Source organism: Archocentrus centrarchus, chromosome 1 (genome assembly GCF_007364275.1).
Source record: "Archocentrus centrarchus isolate MPI-CPG fArcCen1 chromosome 1, fArcCen1, whole genome shotgun sequence".
NCBI classification, from domain to species: domain Eukaryota; kingdom Metazoa; phylum Chordata; class Actinopteri; order Cichliformes; family Cichlidae; genus Archocentrus; species Archocentrus centrarchus.
This window is the reverse complement of record NC_044346.1, coordinates 30,987,199-30,996,830: the sequence shown is the minus strand read 5'-3', so window position 1 is coordinate 30,996,830 and position 9,632 is coordinate 30,987,199. Positions and strand designations below refer to the sequence as shown.

General features: G+C 39.8%; 1 protein-coding gene across 1 annotated transcript; it reads left to right on the top strand.

Moving 5' to 3' along the window:
* Window positions 1-1,526: 1,526 nt before the first annotated feature.
* Window positions 1,527-9,211, top strand: LOC115784564 (somatostatin-like receptor F_48D10.1). The gene is made up of 5 exons (XM_030735839.1): window positions 1,527-2,099; window positions 4,514-4,654; window positions 4,799-5,071; window positions 7,430-7,576; window positions 9,014-9,211. Exons 1-5 carry the CDS (start codon window positions 1,527-1,529, stop codon window positions 9,209-9,211), a joined length of 1,332 nt encoding a protein of 443 aa, XP_030591699.1.
* The last annotated feature ends 421 nt before the right edge of the window (window positions 9,212-9,632 follow it).

The following is a 9,632-nucleotide window of genomic DNA, read 5'->3' as shown; positions in this document are numbered from 1 at the left end:
TTGCATGTTCTCCTCCTGTCTGTCTCCCTCCCACATTCTAAAGACATGCATGGGGTTAGGTAAATTGACTGTAGGTGTGAATGTGAGCGTGGATAGTTGTCTGTCTCTGTGTGTTATCACTGCGACAGATTAGCGATATGTGAAAGCTGGGATAAGCTCCAGCTCCCCCCGCGACCCTGAACTGGATAAATGGATGAACGATTAAGAGTAACTTCTGTCCCACTGTACAGAAGGATCGTGCACGTTGAACTGTGGTGGAAGCAGTACTTCCATCCTTATGAACAGCTAAACAGCAGACAAGACCTGCCCTGACCACCTTCAACTAAAAAAGCTCCTATATGCCATTATATCATCATAAGGTGGCATGTTATCGAGTTTGTGGATTCTTATATTTTGCTGTTAGTGTGTTTCATTTCTTGAAAAAAAAAGTTTTTGGATGCAGTAGCACATTAAAATATAGCATGAAATTAAAATAACCTACAGTAGTAGTTTGTAATCCCCCCCCCCCCCCCCCCCCCCGTCTCTCTCTCTCTCTCTCTCTCCCCCTCTCTTATAAATCCTATCAAGGAAACAGCAGAGCTGTGTGGGCAGAAAGTTGAAGAAAAAGCAGAGCTGCTGCCAGTACATTCTGCTCAGCACCTCAGACAGCGAACAGCGAAGGGAGCTAGAAAACAACTTTCCATCAATATTGGACAATTACTGGAGAATCGGAAGAGAGAAATGACCTTTTTTTCTTTTCTTTTTTTCCCGGCGATCTGTTTATTTTAATCTCATTACAAAGAGATTCCGACTGTTCAGCTTTTCGACATAGTAAGCCCGTTGATGTCTTGATCTCTGCATAAAACATTACAAACGCGATTTAGAAATGTCGCTTTTCTCCTCTAAAAGGCATCGAGCCTTCAAAGAAAGAGTTAAGATATTCAACATTTAGCAAATACATTCATTAAGGACCCATTTATAATTATAAAGCGCGTAGTCAGGAAGATCTGTCGTGCGTAAAAGCGGTGGCACTATTCCCAGCTTGACGCACAACACACCGGATGACTTGAGTGTTTCCAAAGTCAGATCAAATGAGACGTTAACGGTCACAGCTATAAAAAAGGTAAAAACAGAGCTGACAAGTACGGTACATCATCATCTGTGACTCAACCGCTCACAGCCTGATTTGTAATACGACTACGTGTGAACTTACGTGTGTGATATGGTTAGATAGTGAATGGAAACACACCTGCCTCACTGGAGTTTTCTCATGGCACACGCTGCGCGCGTAGAAAGCTTTAAAACTGTCGGAGATCAGCCCGTAGTTTAATGCAGTGATTATTGCGCTCTCTTGAGCACGCACTGTTGTTTGAGACAAACTAGACTGTTACTCTTTTTTAATTCCAAATAACCTTTTCATTGCTTCACTTCATATTTCAAAGTGTGCGGGCTGCTGCGGTTTTTGCCCCAAAAGCATGGAAAGAGAAGAGGGAGGAAAGAGCCTTTTCTAAATCACTGGAATCAAACCTACATATAGACTGTGAACAATGGAGCAAGAAGACCAGAACCTCTGGTATTCCTTTTCATCCGACCTCAACTCCTCTACAGCCTCACCTATCCTCTTTTCGCATCCTCGCCTCTTCAACGTCTCCTCCAACCTGTCCACTCAGAGTGTCCCCTTTCAGGGCAGCAGCACTCTGATGACAGCAGTCATTTCCCTCACAGTCTTTATGGTGGGTCTGACCGGCAACACTCTGGCCATTTATGTGGTGCTGCGCTATGCCAAAATGAAAACAGTCACCAATATCTACATCCTGAACCTGGCTGTGGCCGATGAGCTCTACATCGTCGGGCTCCCCTTCCTCACCACACAGAATGTACTCTCCTACTGGCCCTTTGGCTCCTTCCTGTGCCGCGTGGTTATGACTGCAGACTCCATGAACCAGTTTACGTCTATCTTCTGTCTCACAGTAATGTCCATCGACCGTTACCTGGCTGTGGTTCATCCAATCCGCAGCACCAAGTGGAGACACCCCCGCGTGGCGAAGGTGGTGAGCGCAGCGGTTTGGGCCGTTTCCTTTGTGGTGGTCCTTCCAGTGGTCATCTTCTCTGACGTGCAGGTACATAATATAGTCCTGTGCCAGCCAAAACTTCAGATAGGACACCCAAGCATGGTAATATGACCTCTTCTAAAACGAGAATGAGGCAATGATTTAAAGGACATACTGGTAGTTGTAACAACCTTTGAACAGAAGCTTTGTTTTGTTTTTTCAGGAAGACAACACACACACACACACACACACACACACACACACACACACACACACACACACACACACACACACACAATGAGAAGCATTAACAGCAAAGCAAAAATATAAAATAAAGAAGAAAAAGAAAAAATAAAACACCTGCAAACTACATGTTAAAAGATCAAAACAACTTAAGGAATAGTGTGATATTTTGTGATATATGTTTTAGTACTTCTAATGCTAGTTATAAATAAGTGTGCCATGGGATTTTATCAAAACCATATTTTATTATTATGCAATATACAACTGCACTTAAAATTGTGACTGAATTGTTAATTTACTGTATCAGGCTTTTGCATACACTCACTGAGAGGTAAAATTTACACCCTAAAAATTCCTTAAACAAATATGTCAGCAGGAGTCCGAGATGGTGGGATATGCAGTAGAGTGTGTCCAAAACTTTTGACTGGTACTGCATGACAGCACAACACATGCCCTGACAGCATTGAGTCCAGCAAGTGAGAAAAAGGATCCCTTTCTGGTGTGGTGCAAACCATTATATAGTATCTCAAAAGTAAGCTTATATCTTACAGCTTTAGCTGAACTGATGATGTCAACAGCCCATGTGTGATCTGTCATAAGAAGCTGACTAATGCAGATATAGTTCCAAGCAGGCTAAACAGCCACCTGCAAATAAAACATCGCTTCTGAGTGAATCTTGGCAGACTTCAAAAGAGCCATTGATCTGAATCAGAGGCACCAAGAATGTTTATGGCGTAAAACTATCTGATAAGGCAAGAGCGCCAAGTTAGATGGTAGTGAAGTGGTGCCACCAAATTGAAAGTGCTGCTAGTTCTAAATGCTGGAAATAGAGCGTTGTGTACACTGCTTTCAGGTGATATATGGACAGTTATTAAAATAACTGTTCTTGTACTATTGGTATTTATGCTTATCAGTGAGCAGCAGTATCACTTCATGCTGAGAAAGAGCAGTACAGCTGTGATGTTTGCTTTGAGAATGTTGATGGAGAAGTATAGAGCGGTCAGAAGGTGCTGCATGGTGTTTTGTGGCTGCCAAAGAAAAGAACTGTGGTACTGTGTGAGGAAATCAGGCGTGGTAGAGAAGAATGTGATGCTGATGCAGGACATATATGACAACAACAAGACAGTGGTGAGGTGTGTGGTAGGAGTAACAAATGAGTTCAAGGCAGGGGTAGGATTACATCAGGGATTGGCTCTGAAGCCTTACATGTTTGCGCAGGTGATGGACAAGTTGATAGATGAGGTCAGGTGGGAGTTTACATGGATTATGATGTTTGCATATGACACTGTGATCTATACTGAGAGCAGGGAACAGACGGAAGAGAGTCTGGAGAGGTGGAGATATGCACTAGAGAGAAGAGGAATGAAACTCAGTAGAAGCAAGACAGAATACATGTGTGTAAATGAGAGGGAGATAGGAGGAAAGGTGAAGATGCAAGGAGCAGAGATAATGAAGATGAATGAGTTTAAATTCCTGGGGTCAGCCATCCAAAGCGATGGACAAAAAGAGAGTGTCTTGAAGAGAAAAGAGAGGTGACGAAAAGAGTGCAGACAAGGTGGAGCAGGTGGAGATGAGTGTTAGGGGTGATTTGTGGCAGAGTTGAAGATGCTGGGAGTGAGCAGAATGGACAAGATTAGAAATGAGGGAGAGGGATAACTCAGGTTGAGTGATTTAGAGACAAAGCTAGTAGGCAAGGCTGAGATGGTTTGGACATTTGCAGAGGAGGGATATTGGATGTGTTGGACAAAGGATGTTGAAGATGAGATTCATGGATGTAGTGAAGGAGGACAGACAGAAGAGAATTCCATGGACAGGGTGAGATGGAGGCAGATGATCTGCTGTAGTAACCCCTAAAGACAGAAGCTGAAAGAAGAAGAAAAAGAAAGAAGAAGAAAGAAGAAGAAGAAAAAAGAAGAAGAAGAAGAAGAAGAAGAAAAGAAGAAGAAGACGAAGAAGAAGATGAAGAAGAAGAAAAAAGTTTGGCATGTAACAATGAGGGGCTGTGATGGAAAGAGAACCCAACTCTCAGCTTAGTTTTAGCAGGTGCTAACGAACAGTGTGTGCACAGAAAAATAAGCATTGCAGTAAGAAAACATGAAAGAGAAGTGAATTAACTTTCAAAGTTTCTGAGATCACTTATCCCGTCCAATATTAACTGTCTGTATTTTGTTAATTGTCTGCCAGATTATGATTAAAATTTTTGTATTTTTTCTCTATAAATTGTATTCATTTTTCTTCAGGATACATTTAACTCCTGCAACATGATCTGGCCAGAGCCAAAGGACGTGTGGTCAACAGCCTTCATTCTCTACACTGCTACAGTGGGCTTCTTTGGACCGCTGCTCATCATTTGCCTCTGTTACCTTCTTATTGTCATCAAGGTAGATATTTGTGTTTATGAGGCTGATTAAGAGGATCATGTTCAAATTCTGTCAACATAAAGACACGTTTTTTTTTTGTCCTCACTTATATTTATCCTCTTCACCATCATTATAATTATAATCTCTTTATTGTGCTTTGTGCAGGTGAAGTCCTCTGGGGCGCGCGTTGGGTTCTCTAAACGCCGACGTTCAGAGCGCAAAGTGACACGGATGGTGGTGGTGATTGTGGTGGTGTTTGTGCTCTGCTGGCTGCCGTTCTTCATCATCAATATGGTCAATCTGGTGGTCATCATCCCAGAGTCCAGCGCCACTGCTGGCATCTACTTCTTTGCAGTCATCCTGTCTTATGCCAACTCCTGTGCCAACCCGTTTCTCTACGGCTTCCTATCAGACAACTTCAAACAGAGTTTCAGAAAAGTAGGTTGAATTTCTTCTCACCATAAAAAAGTGTTCTTGTGAAGCTGTAAGAAGCTTGGAATTATTTATTTTTTTATTTATTGAGGTTGAAAGGATAGAGGATTGATAGGACCTGATTTGCTTAGCTTAGCATAAAGACCTAAAGCATTTGGCTCTGTTGAAAAGGAAAACATAAAGTCACAGAGGAGGATTGTTAAAGATTGCTAATTAGTATCTTACATCTTGTGTATTTAATCTAGACAAAAGCCACAATAACAAGACGTAGCGTTTGTTCACTGTGCACTGATTTCTTGTCAGTGACTTTTTGAAGGCAGTCATCCGTTCTACAAACTGCCTTAATTCGAAACACTGCACCATCTGTACTGTATTGCAACAAGAGTTTGTTCCTCCATGATTCACAGCACGTAATGACATTTTTTTTTAGGGCTCTATCCATTGTTGTTGCAGATGATTTTAAGTAATGCTTTCATACCATTTTTCATCTACCAATCTCTCTCTCTCACAGCAGGTACATGTCCAACACTGCTCAAAAATGTTTTGGTAACTAAAATATGAAAAAGTCTATATATAATCTCTTATATAACATTAAATTAATCAGAAATGACAAAAGGATTAATAAATCATTCAGTTTTAATGAAATACTGTATCTTTGTAGGGATACAGAAATGGATTTTGAGCAACCATCAGTCTAGAATAAAAATGTGTCATCTAATTCATCTTTCCTGATAAATAGCTACTCTATCATTAGGAGAGAAAAAAATAAGCACAGCTTAAGACAGCTGCAGAATAAATAGACAGATTTTCTTTCATAAAGAAACATATTTACGACCATAAATATTCAGTGGCAGCACATGAAATCAAAATGATAAATATTTCTTCTGGCAGGCAGCCTCCATTTGAAACCAGCTGATTAAAAATTTAGGTCACAACTACTAAAAAGCCTAAAAAATATCCAATTAATAAATGCTCAACATTAAACAGAAATATAATTTGACTTCTTTTTTTCCCAGTTTTTGGATGCTGCATACTGGAACTGCAGCAGATTCAAATAAATGGTTAAAGAATGTACATTAATACAAAAGGTGGTGGAGAGTGAAGGCATGGGGGAAAAAATCAATAACTAACTGATTTAAAAGACCAGCTGTAAGGTAGACCAAACAATAACTTGAAAAAGAGTGATGGAAAATATCCTGAATTCATACACACAGGAGAGAGGGATGATGAGACAGAGGTGAGCTTAATCAAGACTGAGACAGTACTGAGAGCAAAAGAGCGAAACTTCAAAATAAAAAAAGAAAGAAAATGAAAAACGTGTAGAAAACTAAAGAGGAGGCTGAAAATAAACCGACACAGCTGGATGAGCACAGGAGGCAAAGAAAAAAAAAGGGATTTTAGAAACCCCAAAGAAAAGAAAACGGATGAGAGAAAAACAAGGATCATAGCAAAGATCATGATAGAAGCTTGCCTGTCAGCTGGGATTATTAGTTCTGCTCACATATACACCACACACTAAAATCTGAGAGAAATTAAAGAATGCAGAACACTACTAACTTCCACAAAACCAGAATGATGGAGATAGTTCAGACTGTCAAAATAAACAACAACACCTTTATATGCACAAAAAGAGGTTGCCCTTTCTGCTTTTCGTGTTTCCTAACAACATTTGTTCACACTGAGGAAATTACACTCAGCAGCAAGAATTACAGAAGGCTTGTTTTTCAGTATTAACTTGCTTATTGCACTTTACTTTCTCACTGCCTCGGAAGTCTAGACTAGAAATTATGAGACCACATTCTTCAGAATGTTTTGTTGCAGGATTACTTGAACCCTGTCTTTCACAGATATTAAGCAGTTAAGCTGGTCAGGTGATACTCACAGTTAATATGTCACTGAATACAGAGATAAAAACAAAGCATGATTTTGTGCAATATGTGTGAGTAGAAAAAAGGTAACGTGTAGAATGGCCTACTTGATAAAATATCTTACAATGTAGTTTATTAGGTACTGCAAATATATTTTAGGTTAAATTAAAGTAGTATTTATGATAACCTGTACCATCCAGTGATACTATCAAGAATCACTTCAATGCATGGTTGAGACCCATCTTTAAGGGTTTTATTGCCCTTGGCATAGACTGCATCATTTCTATTTCATGGGGACTGCAACCCTTTTTACCCCTAAAAAAACCAAACCTGGATGCAGCATACTGTTATTTTCTAGCCTGATTGACTAATGCTGTCTTAGATTACTCACCAAGTCCATATACCTTCAACAGTATGGGTATTGCAGAGAATTCTGATATGGATTGCAACCCTCTAAAGATAATTAAAGTGCAAATATTGTCATGACCCTTCACAGGTGCTGTGTGTGAGGACTATGAGGTGCGCCGCCAATGGTGTAGATGACGGTGACCCCAGTGCCCCGCGCACAGAGAAAACCACAGCACAAGACTGCATCCTGCTGTCCCCACGTAACCAGGCCTATCATGATCCTCAGAGCAGCCAGGTAACCTTTGTGTGTGTGTGTGTGTGTGTGTAGATAATGGTGATGGTGATGGTGATGGATTTATTTATTAAAAATGGGAATTTAAGAGATGAGGAAAAATGAAAAATGACAGAGCTATAAATCTGTTTAGTGCAGCACTACATTAAAAGGAAGCCATGTATTATTTCTGATTTACTAATATCTTTAGAATAGTGGAGATATGGTTAGCTATAACTAGATTCCTTTAACTGGATATAAAGGAATACAGATGTATTCCTGCAGCTCTCTGCATCATCAGTGCGTCACTTCTAAATTAATCAACAGACAGGTGTGTGTGTTTGTGTGTGAGAGCAGCTAATTGAAGAAGGTTGGCAAATTAATGCTGCTGTGGCGGCAATGATTAGAGAAATCCTGAAAGTGCCAGTAAAAGAGATTAGGGTTTAGAGGAAGGAAAGCAGACAAGAAAAAAAAAAGCTCTGACTCAGTCTGTGCAGTGTGGTGCTTCATAGTGTCCATTTAGATAACTAGTACAAGAGCAGTGAGGTGCATTAGACAAGAGAGTGGCTCTGATGAGACTCTTCCTGTGCTTAATAAGCTTTTCAAGGTTATATAACTACAACTTTCTCCAGAAGTCAGAGTTTGAGAATGTGTTTTTGTGTAGGTCTCTTTGATCCAAAACAGGGGAAAACATGAGACTTTGATTCATGAAAACACAGACAAAACAAAGGGAGACACGGGAAACACAAGAAACAAAAATGAATGGTTAAAACTAGAAAACAAAAGCAAGGATATTAGTTAAAATTATAAATGAAAATAAAATTATTGAAAATACCAAGGACTAAAGCTCAAAACACACACCACACTAAACCAAGACCATGATACAGTGACAGATTCAGAGTGTTCCTTAGTGAAAGGTGGACTGACTGCTGGACTGTTATCCATCATACAGATGATGGTGACAACGATGATGAAAACAGCAGATTTGGAGCATAATATGAAGCAATGACAAAAACTGTGAAAAATAAATAAATAAACATGCTGTAGAATCTTTCAGTTTCCATCTTGTAGTTTTTTTCTAGCTCAAAATGGGCCTCTGGAGGGTGACAGCACACATAAGCACCATCAGTCTGTGTTACCTGACATATCTATATATTTTCATGATTTTGGCCATTTTACAAGCAAAAAAAAACCTATGTAGTTTGAATAAGTAAAAACCCACAGATTTTTTTTAAATCATAAAGATGTTCCTTTGATTCAGCAAATTACACATTCTGGTGATTTTTCCTTTTGGAGAAAGGCCAAAACCTCTTTGTTGGGTGCCGCATTTTTTATATACAGGAAAAAAAACCCCCCAAAAAAACCTGGTATTCATGTTATGCCTCTTTTTTTAAATTCCTCTATTGTCTTACACTTTTTCATGTCCCCATCTTGGTCTTCTTTTTGCTCTTCTCTCTGAAGATCTCACCTCACCCTCCGGGCTCACCAACTCACACTGCAGCAGACTTGCACCGCTCCACCCCTACATGTAAGTTTCAATCCGCTTGCCCAGGAATGGGACCGACCGCAACTGCAGCAGCCTCAATGCTAAGCTCTGCCATAACTGCAGCTGACCCTCCCACAATCACTGCCCTGACCACCAACTCTTCCTCTGCTTGAATAATGCCACATGAACACTAGCAGACAAAGTCAAAGATGAACTGAGAAGGAAAAATATATTGAAAGACTACAGAAGAGGAAGCAGAAGCTGGATTAAACAATCAAAGTGGCAAAATTGATGTTTCTCTGTGTGTAAAAATCCATTTCTCTGATTATTATAAGACTACGACATACACACTCAATCCACACCCATCATAACATATTGGTGAAAAAAAACAAACAAACTCAGAAACATTTTTTGTTTACCAAGCTCAATTTTATTTTGTTTTTATGTTTGTTTTTTTTCAGCCTCCTGTCATAAGTGCCTTTGCAGCTACAATCTTCACAGCTCCTAAACAAACACAAAAACATTTACACCTTTTTCCTTACATTTTATGTTGGTCGTGTAATGCGGAAGAATGTATTTACTTATCAGAACCAA

Coding starts and splice junctions, on each gene's coding strand:
- LOC115784564 (XM_030735839.1), top strand. CDS start 1,527: ATGGAGCAAGAAGACCAGAACCTCTGGTATTCCTTTTCATCCGACCTC. Junction 4,655..4,798: donor ACCTTCTTATTGTCATCAAG/GTAGATATTTGT, acceptor TGCTTTGTGCAG/GTGAAGTCCTCTGGGGCGCG. Junction 5,072..7,429: donor TCAAACAGAGTTTCAGAAAA/GTAGGTTGAATT, acceptor GACCCTTCACAG/GTGCTGTGTGTGAGGACTAT.